The 20,599-nt window shown below is 45.9% G+C and overlaps 1 protein-coding gene across 1 annotated transcript; it reads left to right on the plus strand.

Annotated features, from left to right (window-relative positions):
* Positions 1-5,293: 5,293 nt before the first annotated feature.
* Positions 5,294-20,336, plus strand: ZNF804A (zinc finger protein 804A). Its single transcript, XM_081096310.1, has 3 exons — positions 5,294-6,488; positions 15,625-15,755; positions 16,588-20,336. The coding sequence occupies exon 3, from the start codon at positions 16,607-16,609 to the stop codon at positions 19,790-19,792; it is 3,186 nt and encodes a 1,061-aa protein (XP_080952436.1). The 5' UTR covers positions 5,294-6,488; positions 15,625-15,755; positions 16,588-16,606; the 3' UTR covers positions 19,793-20,336.
* Positions 20,337-20,599: the final 263 nt, after the last annotated feature.

The following is a 20,599-nucleotide window of genomic DNA, read 5'->3' on the forward strand; positions in this document are numbered from 1 at the left end:
TTCCCACATTGCTTGTTTTATATTTTTATAAATATATTTTTATTGATTTCAGAGAGGAACAGAGAGGGAGAGAGAGACAGAAACATCAACGATGAGAGAGAGTCATGGATTGGCTGCCTCCTGCTCGCCCCACACTGGGGATGGAGCCCACAACCCGGGCTTGTGCCCTGGCCGGGAATCAAACCCTGATGCTCAACCACTGAGCCATGCTGGCCAGGCTCACTGTATATTTTGATATAAAAAGGTTAAAATAATTTGGGGCACAGACCAATGCAATAAAAGCTAGAATCCTAACAGTGACTTTTGAGAGAGAGAGAGGAGGAGAAACATTTCAAAGGAAGATTTAGTTTCTAAAATGTCATAAATTGGAAAATCGAAGACGTGGTGGAGAACGTAGTGCCCAGAGTCCTCAGTTCGCATGCACTTGTGATTCTCTCTGTGTCTGAGCGCCGTCTCTTCACGTGTAAAGGCCCCAGGTGAGTGCGCTGGGCACAGGCCGCGGCTTGAAGCAGGCTCACCTCACGGTGCAGCCGCACTGAGGGAGCCCCTCCCGCCCTCGCTGCCCCTCAGCTCACTGTAGCCCTTGTGTAGCCTCTGTCAGCACTACGGACAGTGGCATCTTCCTGCCTGGCCCAGTGGTCGAGCGTCGACCTATGAGCCAGGTCAGGGCTCAGTTCCTGGTCAGGCCCAGGCCCGGGTTGCAGGCTTGATCCCCAGTGTGGGTCGTGCCGGAGGCAGCCGATCAGTGGTTCTCTCATCAATGATGTTTCTATCTCTCTCCTTCTCCCTCTGCCTTCCTCTCTGCTATCAATAAAAATATATTTAAAAAAATAAATGGCAACTTCCTGAAATATACAGGCCGACCAACAATCATACATTTAAATTAAAAAGACAGGTTTGGATGTTTTGCATTATCAGTATCCTGTATTTAAATTTTAATTAAGTTCGTATTTTAACAAAAAAATGCGTTATTTTAAACTTTTAATTGCTTTTAAAATCTATGTGTGTTTGTTTTCACTGTGTGAGTTCTTTTAGGCCACCATGGGCTCCTCTGGCAGAGACGCTGTCAGGGTTACGGGGTAGCTCAGACCGAGCCCCCCAAAGTCAGACCCACTATACAGGGCCCAAGACCTTAGAGCCATTACCTAGCCCTTCCAGTCTTGCTTCTGTCGTATGTAAAAGTGTAAATGGATAATCAGTGAGTCTGCGCTGCCTGTCAATCAAGCAGAGACAGGACGGAGTCATTACGAGCATTTATTCCAATCCTGCGGGCAGCGTGGGAGAGCAGGTCATCCACAAAGATCTGCTCTGCTTCCCCGCACACGCCAGCTGCTTATGTCGGGTAGAAGGACAAAGATTACAGGGGAAGTAGACAAAAGGGAAGGACAAGTGGGCAGTTCACAGGTAATGGGAGCTGGAGATTTGCAAAGGCCTGTGGGTATGCAAGGGCTGGGGGCCTTCAAAGGTCTGGCAGCTCTGGTTCCTGCAACAAGGTGGTTCATCTTTCCATGATCGGAGGCAGCTCCCTTACAGGGAGGAGGGGCCGCATTTCCCGGTGAGCGCCCAGGTCCACGTGCACCTCCCAGCAGGTTAGCATGTGCCTCCTTGAATCAGAACGACGCAGTCACGGCTGACAGAGCAGGATGAACGTTTATTACCTCCTGGCTGGTCCTCAGCATTGTGTTTCTGCCCCGTCCGTCACAAGGAGGCTACTCGTGTTCGGCGAGGACTGGTGTTGTCAGGGCTGACGTAGCTGAGGGCAGTGCTCATGGGAGATCACAGCACATGTGCATGCTCCCCCCTTCCTCATGGTGTCTTCTCCACCCCAACTCTGGTCCGACATTTTTCAAGTTAAAATGTTTCTCTTTGCAAAATACCCTTTTCTCTTGGGTACTGGGAACCTATGATTATTTCCCAATGGGCTTCCTTGCTGGGCTAACCACGCGTCAGATGCACAGCCCAGCACGCCCATTGGAGTTGAAGACAAAGCAGAATTAGCCCTGGGCAGCGCCTGCTGGCCCCAGCGGGAGGGAGCAGGTCTCCGTACAGTGTTGCTCTTGTGTGGAAGCTGGGGCCGCATTTTCATCTTTGCAGGTGCCCGGGAACCCCTGCAAGGTGACACCTACAGTGTCAGGCTTGCTTTTCTGAGAAAGTATTTTCTAAAAACTCATGAAGTTAAAAGTTTTAAGGGCTATTATTTTACTTTATTTTCTTCTCAGCAAGACAGTTCCATTTTGTAGCCAGGAAATTTAAAAAAAAAGGACGACAGAAATGTATGACTTTAGGAAGTAGTAGAACTCCTCTAAAGTTAATTAGGAATCCATCTTTTCCTTTTATACATATAAACTAGAGGCCCGGTGCACGAAATTCATGCACGGGTAGGGTCCCTAGGCCTGGCTGGCGATCAGGGCTGATCAGGGCCTTCCGGCTGCTGGCTGGGGCCTTCCTTTGTTCTGTGCAGCCCCCTGGTGGTCAGCACACATCATAGTGAGCAATCGAACTCCCGGTCTCCTGGTTGAACTCCTGAGGGGACACTTTGCATATTAGCCTTTTATATACTTAGATTACGTTCTTAGGTGCTCATCTTATCACCCCTTGTCCACACGACCGTCCTGTTGAGTAGTGTATCTTTTAGCAAATGTGCAAAACTTCTTAGGTGCACCCTTCCCAGAATGCAATAATATGAAATACAGTGGGGCCTTGACTTACGAGTTTAATTCGTTCCGTGATGGAGCTCGTAACTCAGATTACTCGTATGACAAATCTTAAAGTGAACGAGTGAGACACGTGATGCTGGGCTGATGTTGTGGCGTTCACTGTGACGTTCGCTGCACCAACTGGCGGCGGGGTATCTGAAGCTGGCTCGTAACCCGAATTTTAGCTCGCAACTCAAAGCAAAAAATCGGCTGAGAGACAGCTCATAGCTCGAAAAACTCGTTCGTCGGGACACTCGTAAGTCAAGGCCCCACTGTATACGTATTTCTCATCTAATTCAAAACACCAGTTTGGCCTCTCAGAGGCTAGCTCTTGCTGAGCTTCCTCATGGACCCTTTCAGTCCAAGTCGCTGATGGGGAACAGGCGTCTTTGTTGAACAGGGATGACAAACTTCAGGGAGGCAAATATTTTTGAAGAATGCACTTTGCCTAAGAACACATATTCGCTTTATTCAAAGATCACATGCTTTTGTGAAAAACAGAAGTAAGAAAACAATTATTGCTTCTCCGGAGGGATATCAACATTAGGAGGAAAAATAAACTCACACCCTGAAAAGCAATCACCAAATATTTAAAGAGAGGAAATAGCTTAACTTAAAGTATAATTAATGGGGAAAATCAATGAGTTTGCAAAGAAATTGCTCTTCAAGAATGTTGTTTGGAGAAGTAATTCAGCTTTGAACCAAAATATGTTGCCATTATTACTTACATTGACTGGAATTTTATCTATGCTTTGCACATTTTAGCCATGAAGTCATGGTACTAATTTTTGTTTCATTTAAATTGGCTAATTCACAAAATAATACTTTAAAGATTTTATAAAATTCAGTAAGCAGTTTACATGTATATGAGTAATTTTCATATTTTTAAGCTAACATTTTTAACATATTGGGGAAGACATCAAAAAAATAGAGTCACCACAAATCTGCCAAGAAATGGTAAATTAATTCTTGAAATTGATGTAATTATGTAACAATTCGAGTGATTTTGCATTTTATCACCTCTTGCTATGCAGTTGGTAAAACTAATAAGATATAGCAATAATTATTGTTTTTAAAGTGAGAAAGTGGGCAATGTGTTTATAGATTACTAGAGGCCTGGTGCACAAAAATTTGTGCACCCGGGGGGGTCCCTCAGCCCGGCCTGTGCCCTCTCGCAGCCTGGGACCCCTCGGAGGACATCCACCTGCTGGGTTAGGCCGACTCCCTGGGGAAATTGGGCCTAAGCTGGCAGTCAGACATCCCTCTGGCAGCCCGGCAGCCCTCGGGGGATGTCCACTTGCCAGCGGGAAGCAGACCTAAGCTGCAGTCGGACATCCTTCGTGCTGCTGAGGAGGCAGGAGAGGCTCCCACCACAACCGCTGTACTGGCAGCCATCAGCCTGGCTTGTGGCTGAGCAGAGCTCCCTGCTGTGAGAGCACACTGACCCAGAGGGCAGCACCTGCATTGAGCATCTGCCCCCTGGTGGTCAGTGTGTGTCATAGAGACCAGTCATTCCCAGTCTTTCTGCTGTTAGGGTCAGTTTGCATATTACCCTTTTACTATATAGGATAGAGGCCTGGTGCACGGGTTGGGGCCGGCTGGTTTGCCCTTCAGGGTGGGGGTCCCCACTGGGGTGCCACTGGGGTGCCTGGCCAGCCTGGGTGAGGGGCTGATGGCTGTTTTCAGGCTGGCCAAGCCTCCCCAGCGACAGATGTTCCCAGCTTCTCCTTTTTTTCTTTTTTTTTCTGGGATTTATTTACCTTCTATAATTGAAACTTTGTAGCCTGGAGTGGAGCTCAGAGCCAGCCAGGGCTTGGCTTCCTCCATCGCCAGGGGAAACTTAAGGCTCCAGCTCAGTGGCCACGGCCGGCTGAAAGCAGGTATCTGGGGTTTGTTTAGCTTCTATAATTGAAACTTTGTTGCTTTGAGTGTAGCTTAGAGCCAGGCTGCGGCAGGCGGGAAACCTTGGCTCCCTCCATCACTGGAGCAAGCAAGCCTCCTGCTCATTCCAGCTCCGTGACTGCCGGCCGCCATCTTTGTTGGCAGTTAATTTGCATATCTCGCTGAATAGCCAATGGGAGGTGTAGCGAAGGTGTGGTCGGTTACCATGTTTGTCTATTATTAGGTAAGATGGGAGATGTATTTATCTGGTACCAAAAGGTCTACTACCAGGTATACAAACAGAACATGTGAAATTATAATATAGGATGTGGACACAAATACTTAGTACAATAATGTAAGGCAAGAATTTGTTATTAATTGGATTATAGTTAGTATACCACTTTTAAATTTTGTAGAAGTAATTTACCTATTTTAATATATATTTATTGATTTCAGGGAGGAAGGAAGAGGGAGAGAGAGATAGAAACATCAATGATGAGAGAGAATCATCGATAGGCTGCCTCCTGCACGCCCTCTACTGGGGATTGAGCTCCCAACCCGGGCATGTGTCCTGACCAGGAATCAAACCCTAACCTCCTGGTTCATAGGTCGACGTTCAGCGCTGAGCCATGCCAGCTGGGCTTATAGAAGTAATTTAAACATTTAAACTATGTGTCTTTCCCAGCCTTTACATTTGGTAAAAAGGGCAATTGTCATGGCCACAAAGAGGACTATGCCATTTCATCTCCGCGTTCCAGCCCCCTTGAGTGTTCGAGAGCAGCATGTCAGGCCGGGGGATATGTTATTTTGGATTTTAAAGGAATTGAGGAGGAGAGGATCTGTAAATTAGAAGTTTAATGTAGTCTGTGGTAGGGATTGACGTTTAGGTCTTCATAGCAGCACTTCAGTGGAAGACTTGGACAGGGTTTCCACACGTAAAATTTATTCATGTCTGGCAATGTTAGCGTTTAAGGAGGCATGAAACAGCAAGTACATTTAGATTTAAGAAACCCTAAAAGCCACAGTCAAACATTGCGCTATCTTTGGCCTGTAAATGAACGCGGATGAGAACTGGCTGCATTTTTCATCGTTCCCGGGGTTTGGTGATAGAGCCATCTTTATTTATGATGAACGCAGTCTGCTTAGACAGTTCAATCATCTTCAGTTTAGGTAAAGCGCTGGCAGAAAGGAATCTGACTTCTTGAAGACTAGAGTCTATTTGAATGTTCAACCTAAATTGACCTGAGTCGAGATGAACACATTAGTCCAATGAAATCTAGCTGTGATGGATATGTTACTCTATAGATATTTAAGGAGACAAACAAGCAAACACAAATACAAAAACTTGAATGTTGATGTCATCCATATGGACTTGATAAAAAAAAAAAGACACATTTTAGAGTTGTTCAGGATTTAGTTAGATGTTTCCTGTTAACTGTTGAGTCAACATAGCTCTATGATTGTCATTTGTTTCTGTGCTATCGTAGCGTAGCAACTTGTTGGAGCAAGGGCTTCCATTTCTTTCTGTGGTTTATTTTTCTTCTCAGTGTTTCTTCTGTTCTTCCCATCACTTATTTTGGCTGCTTCTGTTAACCTTTCATTTTCTTTAACTCAAAATTCCTTCTCATTTGGGTGGTTGGTGTTGGCTTTATTGTTCTGGTTGCCCGTGAAGTAAAGTTTCTTACTCTTCTCAACTAGTTGACAACCATCAGAACGAAATGAACGCAGGGGAGAGCTGACGGCTCCTCCTCTGACACTGTGTTTCAGGGTTATGCGGAGAAGGAGAACACCATCGCCAAAGCGCTGGAGGACCTGAAGGCCAATTTCTACTGCGAGCTCTGCGACAAGCAGTACCACAAGCACCAGGAGTTCGACAATCACATTAATTCCTATGACCACGCGCACAAGCAGGTGAGAACGGGCCCGAAAACATGCTGTGGCTGCACTTTTCTCTAACGATTTCAATTGTGTAGACTCTATGCATAAGACATTTTTTATATATTTTTCTTTGTTAAACAATTTTTAGAGATAGTCCAGGATGATACGTTAATGACATAGTAAAAGACTTTTTAAAAAAGCACCAAATGTAAAGTCTGAAATAAACAATTAATACAGAGATACCATGCACTTGCCTTTTAGTGATTGGCAGTATTTTCAAAAATTATATGCTGCAGGTTGGGATCTGTTAAATTTATTCAAATGCACAAGTGTTTAAATATTTTAATTAGCTAATGATATTTACCAAATATAAATGAATTTACTTCTAGTTCTTTATATAAAGCATTTACTATAAATCGGGGAGGGGAGGCGGAATGAGATGCTAAAAATAACCAGGGTGATTGGTTAAATGAGTACTGAATGTGTGCCTAATTTAGTTTATTTTAATGTTGTTTTATTTCCCTATCTATTGTAAAGGCAAGGTGGATTTTTTTTCAATATTCTGCAAGCATGAGTTCAAAGGAGTGATGGAGTCAGCAGTGAAGTTACTGATACAGATTGCCTTTTCCCGTCCACTTTACACTTATCGGTGCTCCTGTGCTGGCCAGCACACGGTGTGCTAGCGCCTAGAAGCCTCAATTATCACCCGTTAAAGACATCTTCGTTTATAACCATCACTCACCAGTATCACCCATTACTGTCAGTTTAGTGTTGTTTAGCATAAGTAAGAAGAGTGGGGAGAAATGACCGCCTAAGTGCTTATGAACCCGTTGTATATATATTTTCTGTGATTCCTTTCATTCTCTCATATCAACAGCTGTGCTCAGGCAGGCCGTGTAGGCCCAGAGTTAGCTTCCTTCACAGGCGTGGCTGGCTGAGCACATAAAGGCTGGCCTGGCCTTTCTTCTTCCTGGTAGTAGCTCCATGGCACACCAGTTGAGGGGAAGGTTTTGGTGGAAATAACATCCATTTTCTTCCTTAAAAAGGCATGCCTATGCATATATTACTGCTGGATTTGAACATTAAAATCCATCAGGAAGTAGTATTGATTTCATTCTGCATTTCCTGGCGTTTGCTTTATGAAATGATTCTGGAATGTTGTTTCCAATGGGGTTGATACATCTGAGAAAATTGTTCCTCTACCTGAAAACGTAAGATATATTATTACACACACGTTTCATCGTGTAAACTGGGTACTTGGAAATGGGTGTGCCTTTGTGTGCGTGTTTGGAGAATATCTTACCAGCTATTGCTTACCCTCCGCTTCATTCAGCCATAGGTACTACAGGATCATACTCGCTGAGACGATCATAGGACCTTTCCCGTTCTGTTAAATGACATTCGTGAGTTTAGGGTACGATAGATTGTCCAGAGGTGAGCTGGGCCATCAGGCAGGATCTAGGCTACTATTCTGAAGTCCAGAGGTTCACTTTAAATTAAATAAAATTTATATGTTTTTATTGCTTTCAGAGAAACATCAATGATGAGAGAGAACATCATTGATTAGCTGCCTCCTGCACGCCCCACACTGGGAATCGAGCCCACAGTCCAGGCAGGTGTCTTGACCAGAATAGAACCGTGACCTCCTGGTTCATAGGTCAGTGCTCACCACTTAGCAACACAGGCTGGTCCAGAAGGTCACTTTTGATAACACCCGGGGGCTTTGGACCCTAGAGGGAGACACACCATCTAAATCACCGTGAACTCTGGTGGAGAGCTGAGGCGCAACTCATTAAACGTGAGACGATGCTGTAGTAGCTGGAAATACTTAAAATTGCACACTTAACACGTCCATTTTGAACCTGCATTTACATGTGTATTTGAGAGCGTTTGGGGACCTGGGGCTGCTCCATCATGAGCATCTGCTACGGCAGAAGCTGTGTGTGTGTTTCTTTCGATATTAGTTCTGTTCGTTTTAGATGCACAGCTCAGTGACGAAACAGGCATCTACGCTACATAATGTGCCCCTCGATAGTCCCAGTGCCCAGCCAGCCGGTCCGTAGTCACCACAACATGAGTGACTGTGCGCCCTGTGCTGCACCTCACATCCTGGGGCTACTTGGTACCTGCCAGTCACACTTCTCTCTCCCTTCACCCCTCTCACCCGGCCCAGCCCATGCCCGCGCCCTGGAAACGCCAGTCCCTTCCGCTCTCCGCTCTGCTCTCCGTATGTTTCATCCCCGCCTTCCCAGGGCCCTGGGTCTGCATCACGAACGAGGGTTTGGACAGGTGGCTTTTACTGGCCTTTCTGGATCTCAGATTCACGAATTCTGTGTCAGCAGGTGTCATGCATAGGTAGGGCCTGTATGCTCACCCATAAAGAATCAATTTGTATTTAATTTTCGGTTCCGGATGTTCTAAGTGCTTCTCTCATATAAAAAGATTAGACAGAATTGCCTGGCCGGCGTGGCTCAGTGGTTGAGCGTCGACCTATGAACCTAGAGGGCACAGTTTGATTCCCGTTCAGGGCACATGCCCGGGTTGCAGGCTCCATCCCCAGTGTGGGGCGTGCAGGAGGCAGCCAATCAGTGACTCTCTCATCATTGATGTTTCTCTCTCTCTCTCCCTCTCCCTTCCTCCTTCCTCTCTGAGATCAATAAAAATATATTTGTAAAAAAAAAAGAATAGTAACCTCAGAGTGTGGTGTGGCCGCAGCAGACGTGTATGTCCCCGGTTAGACTCTGAGGCCAGGGAAGGAGAGTGGAGATAGCGAGGGTCATGAGGTTGCTAACTGCCATCTGATGACGTATGCATTCACCACAGAAGTGCATCTCTTCTTATGCCAGAATAATTCTTAAAGAAACATACCCGTAAGGAAAAATGGAAAAATACCATAGGGTGGAAAATAAAAGTGCAGTTCTTCTGATTTACCTGACAAAAAGGAATATCACTGACATTTTGTATATTTTCTAGCATTTTTTTCTATAGATACAGATACATTTGATAATGCATCTATGGATGTATTTGGTGCATTTATTGCTATAGATGGTGGTACAGTTGATGACGTAAAATTATTAGCGTGCTATTTTTTAAATTACTATCGTAATACAACAATATTTCTAATATTTTACAACTGTTAGCACTATTGGTAGCAGCCACCTTAGTATCTCCTTACAAAACTGAATCATAATTCTTAACTGTTCTTCAGTTTCTGGCCACTCAGGTTGTTTTTGCGTTTTTTAAAAATATAAGTGTCTATGCTCTTACACTGGCACTTCCATGGCTCCCCCTGTACGCCGAGAGGTCGTCCTGAAATTTCTGCGAGCAAATGTGTAAAGTCTTCTATCATGTAAGAAAGTTCATCATCGCCCTCCTGTGCCGATTCAATCTGACGAGCATTCATGGCACTTACAACGCGCACAGGGTGCCTCTGACTCAGCACTTAGGAAAACGAACCGAATGGCCGAAGAGTCCGTGCTAGACATGACAGATTGCAGAGACTTTCCTATTCGAACTAGCATGAGATTTCTGTCCACAAAGAGAAACTTGAGTTAATGGAACTTAAAGAAGGAGCGGCCTGGGGGAGAGATAATGTTCAGATCTGATATGCATTAAGAGATTAGATTCCTTTAAAGCTGCCAGGAGAGAAGTCCAAATGCTGCGCATTCGTGATGGTAATGGGAAAAGAAATGTAAGAAGAGTCCTCCACAAGTTCACTCAGCATAATAGCATTGATTAAATAATGGCTGGAAGGAAATTACACAGTGAAGTGTGATCCATTCACTCGCATACCTTAACCTCCTCTGAAGGAATACATTTGCTGACATTCTAAAGCACTCACTGAATGCTGTCTTCCAAGAAGGCTAAATTGATTCAGGAAATAGAGTTGGTGATTGAGTTGTAATTCTTTGAGGATATTACTTCTCTGCAAGATAGAAAGCATACTTAGATTTTTTTCAAAAGCCATGGAAAATAGTTCTTGATAGAAGCAGCTCTTGGGAATTCAAGAGAAATTTCAAGCCTGTGGAAACAGTAATAGCGGGTAATATATTAACTTACTAAGAAGCACGTAACTAGAAATGGAGGTATTGGAACCATTCAAAAGAATAACGAATTTACTTGTAGAAGGAAAAACACTTAACAAGGCCATTCTTATTGCTCTAAACATGTTTTATTCAATACCGACTAAATCCATCCTAAAAGATGGCAATAGAAACATTGATCTAAAAATGTGAAATGACTAGGAACTTAGATAACATCAGAGACTTCAGAGGAGGAGAAAGTGGTCTAAGACTAGAAGTGAATCATCCAGTCTCACATCTCCTAAGTGGGTAGATAAGTTAAGATTATAGTCAGTGCCAGTCAGGGAAAACTCACGTATAGCTGGCTTATGTTTTATTTTTCTCTCCCAAGTGACACAGGTAGTCAGTCCTAGGATGAAGCAAGTGTCAATATTCTTATACTCGAGTGTCCTTCGCTTTCCCTGAACTGCCAGAGATCGTATTGAGATTTCTGTTCACAATTTTGTAACGTCTTCTATTGCATAGGAAAGTTCATCACCGCCCTCCTGTGCCAACTGAGTCAAAAAGCGTTCATGGGCACTTACAGTGCACGAGGCGCTTCTGATTGCAGAGCCCAATCTATATATATAAAAGGCTAATAAGCAAGTTGTCCCCTCGGGAGTTCGATCGCTCGCTATGACGTGCGCTGACCACCAGGGGGCGGCACGGAACAAAGGAAGGCCCCGGCCGGCCCTGATCGCTGGCCAGGCCTAGGGACCCTGCCTGTGCACGAATTTCTGCCTGGGTCTGTAGTGATGCTGCAGGGAGTTTGTTTGTCTTCCTCTGTCAACCTTGACATCCAGGCCTTCGCTGTCAGACAGCAGCCTCGCAGCAGAAAGCTGGCTGCTGCTCACCTAGGACTCACAATGGCACGTCAGTAGGAAGCAAACCTGGTTAAAGAAACAGAAAGGGAATTTCTCTTCTGAGACTTGACTTTTTTTTTTTTTTTAGGGTTATCTGCCTCAGCAATATTTGCTTATCATTCAGTTAGTGAAAATGGTCACAGAGCCACTCTTACTTACACAGGAGGCTGCGATCTTTATTGTTTTAGTTGAGTAGCGTTCTCTCCCCCAATGCTTGAGTTCTATTAGTGAAATAGAGGGTGTAATCAGGGAAGGCAGTTGGCAGTGTTCACACCGTCACAGCCAGACTGCCCACCCTTCGATCAGAGCAGTGCGTGTGGAACCCCCTGACGATGGGTACGGCATTCCATCCATCCGTATGCTTCTGGATTGCGGTTTTGACAGAAGCATTGCATGGAGGGAAGACAAGTCTGTATCCAAAGTTGATGTCCATTCCTGGAAGACCAAAATGCTGCCCTTTTCAGGAAGGAAGTTGCCCAATGCCATCACCTGCCTCCGGGCGACTGGCTGACGCCTTCACTAATGGTGCCAGGTGGGGCTGGGTTGTCTCTGCTGCTGGCAGATGGCACTCAGCGGGTCGCCCCTGGTGAGTGAAGGTCCGCATTGCTGAGACCCTGACCAAGGGCCCAGCCTGTTCTACCGCTCGCGTGTGGCTCAGGGCACGCCTCTATAATGTCCTTAGCTTCAGGGTTGTCTTCTCTGAATAAGGAAGCAATGCTGGCTTGGCTGCTCATATGTTTCTTTTTCAATAGAAGTAATGAATATAATATTGCTTAACAAATTCTATCAAACAACATCAGTTTTAAATAATTACAGATGGCTAATATGTATATAAAATATTCCATCTTGTTAAACACATGAATTATAGGCAAAGTATTCATTATACATCACTTCCTTTGTTAATATATTTTTATTGGTTGATTTCAGAGAGGAAGGGAGAGGGAGTGAGAGATAGAAACACCAGTGATGATAGACAATCATTGATCAGCTACCTCCTGCACACCCCACACGGAGGATTGAGCCTACAACCCGGGCATGTGACCTGACTGGTAATGGAACCGTGACCTCCTGGTTCATAGGTTGATGCACAACCATTGAATCACACTGGTTGGGAGATACATCACTTATTGATTATCAATTAAATATGTTAACAGTGATGCTACCCAACATTGGATATGATATTCTATATCAGTGGTTCTCAACCTTCCTAATGCCACGACCCTTTAATACAGTTCATTATGTTGTGGTGACTCCTAATTTCATTGTTACAAATTGAACATAATTAAAGCATAGTGATTAATCATAAAAACAATATGTAATTATATATGTGTTTTCCGATGGTCTTAGGCGATCCCTGTGAAAAGGTCATTTGACCCCCAAAGGAGTCGCAACCCACAGGTTGAGAACCACTGGTCTATATAATAAAAGCCTAATAACCTAAGTGTCCGACCATTTGACCAGTCACTACGAAGCACACTGACCACCAGGGGGCAGATGCTCTGACTGGTAGGTTAGTTTGTTGCTGTGGTTTGGATGATCGGGACTGGGCGAGACTGGCCAGACATGCCCTGGAGCTTTCCCGCGGCCCCAGTCATACACTGGTGGGGTCCCTTGGCCTGGCCTGCACCCTCTCACAATCCGGGACCCCTCAGGGATGTTGGAGAGCCGGTATCAGCCCGATCCCTGCAGGCCGGGCCAAGGGACCCCACCAGTGCACGAATCTGTGCGCCATGCCCCTAGTATACTCATATACTCCTAGGTGGAGTTTAAAATGGTGTAAAGTTATAAACAGCATTTTGGAAAACCTAAAAAAGTGCACATGTGTAACTTTTATTCCAATAGTTCTGTTTGTAGCAACCACCTACCTTTTGGGTATAAATAGATGTACAAAATATAGACATAAGAATGTTGGTGAAATTCTGGTTTGCAGTTGTAAAGCAAAGTAATTTACCTAAAAGTTTAATGATGAGTTATCTAAATGAGTCAGTGCCTCTCTCTGTCCCTCTTCGTACGTTGATTAAACCTTTGCCAGTCTAATGTAAAGGCAGGACCATCATAACTTTGCCAGCAATCCGACACCTGACACCGTGGACTTCCCGAGACCATGTTTGAGATTGACGACGTGTGTGCCCTGTGGCATTTGGTTCTCTAAAGATCAGTAGAAGGAAGTCAGCGGGAAGGGGCGTGGGCCTTCTGAGATGGCATCATAACCAGAGAATATTGATTCTTTAGGTTTTTCCTTTCTCTACATGCACATCTATTGAATTATCTGCCAGTGTGCATTACACTGTGATTTGTGATACAGTAGCTAGACCACTTCCTTCTACTAACGCCTCTCAGCATTCTAATTTTCTAATTCTTGCTGACTGCCATTCCTGTCTTGACATTTATCACTAAGGATTTCTTTTGAGTGATTCTCAATAAATTGTTGCGGAAGCTTTAGAAATAGCATTGACATTTCCAGAAAGCCTCACTGCTATTATCTTGTATATTTATTTGTGTGGAACTTAAGTTTTCTTTCTATTTGGCACTCTCAAAAGAATTTACTTGGTTTCTACTATTTGCTTTTCAAAATTACTCTCCTGGATATGAAATATGACGTAGGACTTTATTTTTGCTGCAGAAAAATACAAGAAAGGATACAAAGACGGATAAATTCTAGCCTAAAACTAACCAACATGTTTGGACAGGTCTATGAGCTCAGTTGCTGGCTATGCCCTAAGTACGAGGTAAGCTGTTTCACTTTATCAGGAAGGCTGTCGCTGAGATGAGGGAATTGTGTACAGAGAGGAAGACTGGGATCAACAGAACACTTTGTTTTTAAATCATTATTTTAAAATATTTAAAATAATTTTTAAAATAATTATGCACATCTTATAGAAATCCCATCAATTAAATATTAAAGTTTACTTGAAGCTTAAGCTAAAATACTACGCAGGTGAAATTAAGCAGATACAATTCAGGATTCCCAGGAGTCTAATATTATTTCGTTAGTAGTACTTCAATTGTTGAGGGAAGAAAATTCCTCCCTTGAAGGATCTAAAAGGATTCACATATAAATCAACAAATATTTATTAAACAGTCATATAATACACCAAGCATTGCCCTAAGCCTTGGCACACATCCGCGTATATGTATAAGGCATTTATTAAAACTTTATTCAATCACTTCCTAATGTGATTAATATGTTTTATTCTCTTAGAGCCTTACTCTAAGGCTACACAACACCACAATTGGATAATGACATGAGCTTCATGAGAAGATATAGTACCTTAATCATTTTTTTTAAATATATTTTATTGATTTTTTACAGAGAGGAAGAGAGAGGGATAGAGAGTTAGAAACATTGATGAGACAGAAACATCGATCAGCTGCCTCTTGCACATTCCCCACTGGGAATGTGCCCGCAACCAAGGTACACGCCCTTGACCGGAATCGAACCTGTGACCCTTGAGTCCGCAGGCCGACGCTCTATCCACTGAGCCAAACCGGCTAGGGCCTTAATCATTTTTAATAACGATACACTGTGACTGTGAAAGACTGTAGTGAGATATTTGGGACATGGGATCACTTTGGTGTCTCTTAAATACTGCCACATGCTGTTTATCGATTCTGTTCCAGTTGACATACTCTTTCTAGCCTTAAACCCCCAAAATGAGCCCGTTAATACAGATGAAAAATACACCTAATGTAAAAAGAGTTCACACAAAACACTACTAATTTTATTCTCATATCTAGAATTATTTGGGAAATATACCTAATATGTGAGAGGAAGGATTGTTTTAAATGCCCTTAGTAAAGACCATTCATCTTATGGGTTAATGTAAGGCATTTACTCTTTGTAGAACATATAAAACTACCCGATGCCTATGTTGTCTATAACTGAAATACACAAGCTAATTTTGTTTGATAATCAGGGGTTTGCAGGATTCCCACCGTTTGTCTGAATTAGGCGGAGAACCTTGGCAGGAAACGGTCAAGGAGCAGCAATGCAAGTTTTCGGTTCCTCTCACCTACGGCTTGGGGAGATCTTTTCATATAATACAGTAATATGTTCGGGCATTTTCTCAAGCCGGAAGGGTCAGAACAGATTTTTGTCTGAAGTGGGCTGTCACACACGTGGTGTTTTCCTTAAATGAAGTGAAACAAAGTGATGTATTGGAGAAGTTCAACAGTAGAAACAATAGCAACTTGAACATTGTAGTCGACCCAAGTACTATTCGTCTTTCCCTGTCTCTTCAATAGAGGCTCAAGGAACTGAAACAACGGGAATTCGCTCGAAAGGTAGCCTCCAAGTCCAGGAAAGAGGAAAGGAAGCAGGCGAAGGCCCTCCAGCGCCTCCACCGGCTGGCCGAGCTGAGGAAGGAAGCCGCGCGGTGAGTCTGCGGGCGCGGGCACCTGCTCCTAAATGTAATGACAAAGACAGAGAGAGAAAAACACAGACATAAAAGAAACACTTATTTATTTCTGTATCAGAATAAGACTCACATTCCCCTGCTTCCCTTGGGGTTTAATTACCAGGTGCTTCTCATAAATTGTGGGAAGTCACAGCAAAGGGAGAGAAAGGCCTGTTTTGCCCAGCCGGCGTGGCTCAGTGGTTGAGCGTCAGCCTAGGAACCAGGAGGTTTCGGTTCAATTCCTGGTCAGGGCAAGTGTCCAGATTGCAGGTTGGATCCCCAGTGTGGGGCCTACAGGAGGAAGCCCTAATCAATGATCGTCTCTTATCATTGATGTTTCTATCTCTCTCTCCCTCTCCCTTCCTCTCTAAAATAAATAAAAATATATAATGGAGGGTTTTTCTTTAATTCCCTCCATAATCTCCATGTAGTATTGCTGTATTGCTGATGTTAAGTGTTTGTGAATTAAAAGTAATTTCATTTTAGAAAATTCTGCAATACTTCGCAGTGTCACTGAGGAGATTACAGGGGTACACAGTCTTGGCCAAGGGCACTGGCTGAGAGCCTGGGGCTACGCTGGCCTTTGCTGTAAACAGCTATCCCACTTCCTTCCTGCCAGCACCTCCACGTTACCCCATAGTGACCCAGACATGCGATGGCCCCATGGAAGCCGCCTGAGCCGATGGCGGTGATTCCTTCCCGGAGATTCAGAAGGTTGGGGAAAACGTTACAGAGACGTTTCCCAGGTGAATGTGCTTGAGTATTTCCCGAATGCGCACCCTCTAACGTACACGCCTGCTGCTCTTTGCAGTGCTCCCGGAAGTGGCCCCATGTTCAAGTCCACGACGGTGACAGTGGGAGACACTCATAATGGCCTGCCCCAGGGAGCAGTTGTGGATTCAGTTCACAACCAGGAGGATGTCAAGTGTCCTTGGGGTCCCAGTGAAGAGCCTGCAAAAGAGGTGAGCGCGGTGGCTGCTGACCCAGGGAGTGCACGTCATTCTGCAAAGACGCACCAGCTCGGGGAGCGCGCCCAGGGCGTTCACGGACACAGGACTGGCTTCTCTTTCGCGTTTCCCAAGAAAGCGTCCCTGAGGCTGGAGTCCTCGGCCGCAGCCTTCGCTGAGAGCAGCGACGATGCCTCCCTGGACCGAGGGCTGGGTAGGCGAAGTCGGTTTGTCCCCGGCCCTTGTCATCTGCAGCTGCCTTCACCGACAGACGTGCTCTTGAGCCCCGAGGAGAAGGCTCCCTTTCTTCCTCCACCCGAGGGAACATGCCATTGCACAGAAAAGGCTCCAGCGCAAGAGATGACAGAAGTTGCTTGTGAAAAAGATACATTTTTATTACCTTCCTCTCGCCAGTTTCAACTCCCTTTGTCCTCAGATGCAGGCCATTGCCAAAATTCGGGGGCATCCGCAGATCCAGCACCCCCGGAAGATGTTGCTATGAATGAAGACATATCTGAGGATCTTGCCGATTCCGAGTCTTCAGGAAGTAGGGGTGCAGCTCTAGATCGGGCTGCCGACCGCAAGACTTTGCCAGCGGCCCCAGCGGAAAGTGCGCAGGACGATGAAGCACCCGCCATCGAAGCTGAAACTGAACCCCGTGGTCCTGAGAGGCTGGCCCCTTCCCTTTCTGAAGAAGGCACTGTAACTTCACGTAAAACGCCAGATTTCTCCAAAAGGCCCTGTGAGCCCTTTGTTCCTGTGCTTAACAAAGACGGGTCCACCGTTCTTCAGTGGCCGTCGGAAATGCTAGTTTACACAACTGCTCAGCCACCCGTTTCCTACAGCTGCAACCCTCTCTGCTTTGACTTTAAGTCCACTAAAGTGAACAACCACCTAGAGAAAAACAAGCCGCCCTGCAGTGGCCTGTGTTCCCAGCAGAAGGGGGGAGACGTTTGCAAGAGGCCGGCTTGGGACTGCAAGGGCAGCGCTGTCACAGGCCCCACAGGTTATGACGGTGGAGAAAGCAGAAGCGAACCTGCCCCAGTCACTCCTCTTCTGGCTGAAGATTCTCTCTCCAATGGTTGTGATTCTGGAAGAAATGAGAATATAGATCAGAGGTATACACATAGTTCCTGTAGGAGCAGAAAAACAAAAAGATATCATTGTATTCAAAAACAAACAAAACAGAATACTCATGAGAAATGCCACAAAACAAGGTTGAAAGATGCGCATGAACACCGGTTCCATAAAAGTAGAAGAAAGAAAAAACGAAGGAAGTTATGTCACCACCATCGTGGGGAGAAAGCCAAAGAATCAACAACTCCCCTCAAAATGGAGACAGGAGATAGTTGCACTGACACAGCTAGGAAAAACCCGCCGGAAGCGATTTCAGACAAGCGGGATTTGGCTGAAGAGCCACCGTCAGACGCACATCCACCGCCTGATAAAGAGCCCGCATCAGCATTTCTGTTCTTACGTGAAAATAAAGAAACGTGGAAAACATGGGACGCCGAATACAGTCATAAGGACGACATCAGTTCTAAAAATCACTGGACAAAGAACTCGGCTGTTTTAAATGGACAGTCCAGTCCTACAATGATGCATTCTGGGAAATGTAGTTTAACACCCTCCAGAACTTCCTGCAGTTGCAAAGCCACGGTGCCCAGCTGTGGTCAGGACCACGGATGCGTCTTTCTTCCAAAGGCCACCAGAGGTGTGCCCCCGAACCAGGCCGTCAAGCGAGGCTATAATTCTCTCGTCAATGAAACCGAAAGATGTTATCGAAAACGAAGACCACGTTCATCTTCTCCCTCTTCGGATGAAAGTCTAAATGCACAGCATGCTTTACCAGGAGAATTTGGGGCGCCACCCCGAGCTCCTGCACCCTTCACACCTAGAAGGAGACGGAGGAGGAAAAGAGGCCGGTTCCGCCCCAGACGTGGAGCCCTGGAGCCCAGGGAGCGAGCAGACCACCCCGGGAAGGCGGCTTCTCCCGTAGGACAGGCGGGCGGGTTGATGAGCGCAGACACAAAAGAGGAACTAAACCCACAGGACATGGCCAATGTCGACAGGAGCTCAGAGCAAACAGACCCCGTAACACACAAGCTGGCCTCACGCCCCAGCAGCCCCCTTCCTTCAGGAAGCGATGGGGGGGCTGAGCGTGTGGTCGCCGAGGCCCCCTCTGGCTCGAGGCCCGAGGTTTCCGATGAGCCCACCTCTGTCCCTGCAGCTGGCACCCCCGCAGAGGAAGAAGTGGCCGGTGCCCAGCTGGGGCGCCAGGAGGGAAGCCAGACTGTGCCGATCAGGGAAAAGCAGGTGCCTCCTGCGGAGAAGACCTGCCAGCAGCCCCCGCCCAAGGCGCTCCTTTGCCACCACGAGCTGGAGCTGGCCCAGGCCCTCCCCCAGGGGAAGGTGGCCGCGGCCGAGGCCTCCCCCGAGTGGCTGTGTCTGCCTTCAGGAATTCTTCACGCTCACCCACCGCTGCCCTTCAAAGAAGCACAGGTCAGTGGCCACGCCTTGGTCACCACGGAGCAAATCCTGGCTCCGTTGGCTCTGCCCGAGCAGGCGTTGCTGATCCCCATAGAAACCCCTGACAAATTCAAAGCTCTCCCCTGCGAGGTCTACCAGCACATCCTCCAGCCAGGCCTGCTGGCCCACAAGGTCAAGCTCGCCTTCCCTGCGGCGGCCCTGGCCCCGCCCAGCACGCCTCTGCAGCCTCTGCCTCTGCAGCAGCCCCTAAGCTCTACCTCTGTCACCACCATCCACCACACCGTCCTGCACCATCAGACGGGCACCGTGAAGGTGCTTCCGCCGCACCAACGGTTCCTGTCCCAGGTCCCATCTCTCACCAGGACATCCTTACCTCAAACTGCCATCTCAAGAGGACCCCTGGGCACCGGGCTCTGTCCCGGGAACCCGCCCACGTTAGTCGCACCTCCTCCGATGCCCATCATTCCAGCCTCAGTCCTTCATCCCAGCCCCTTGGCCTTCCCCCCTCTGCCCCAGGCCCTCTTCCCCTCCCTGCTCGCCCCCCACCCCGCCGTCATCCCGCTCCAGCCCCTGTTCTAGTCACACCGTCAAAGGGAAAGAAATCAATGAAAATGGTGGCTGTGTGCGTGGGTGCTCGTCCAAGGGGGTCGCTGCCCGTTGAATGGTGGGGAGAAGCCGGCCAAACCATGCCTCGCGGATAGGAAAGCCCTTCCTGTGAGTCCAAGGATGCAAATGAGTTCCTAGTTTCTGACGTAGAATATTATCAAGGCACTGAGTCATTTCAAAATCAATACAATATATGCTGTATATTAAGTCGATGTCTTAAGAGTATGTATAATGTACATAAAATATATTTATAGGGCTGTAATGTATGTTGTAAAGTATGCTCTTTGGTTTTTGTTTATTTTTTTAATCTTTGTGTATTTGCACCTATTTAATGTTTAGACAAAGCTGATGGCACTATGTTTTGTACCATGTTCCTTGAAACTGGAAATTCAGTGAAAAATATATCTTGCAATAAATTTTTGTTAAATATTTAAGTAAAACAAACTTTTGTTTTTAGTTGGTTTTACTGTTAGGGAATGTATAGTAGCAGTCGGTTTCAGACTTATACTATTTCTTCTATCCGTAGACATTTCTGACCCTCAGAGTTCGGCAAAGTCTCTCCAGAGTTCAATCAGTGCTTCAGCTTCGACACGCTCTTTCAGAATAAATGTAGCGGGTCCGTCTGCTTTTCTGTTTGTCCTAACACTGTTATACTCAGAGTTTCCTAAATGTCCTGAGCAACTGGCTCTCTAGACAATAAACATGGAAATTCATGTGAAAATAATGTTGTATTTGGAGATAGAATTAACTCAACCTATGCAAAGTACATAGTATTCTTCC

This window comes from Myotis nattereri (genome assembly GCF_964212035.1).
Source record: "Myotis nattereri genome assembly, chromosome: 7".
Lineage (NCBI taxonomy): Eukaryota > Metazoa > Chordata > Mammalia > Chiroptera > Vespertilionidae > Myotis > Myotis nattereri.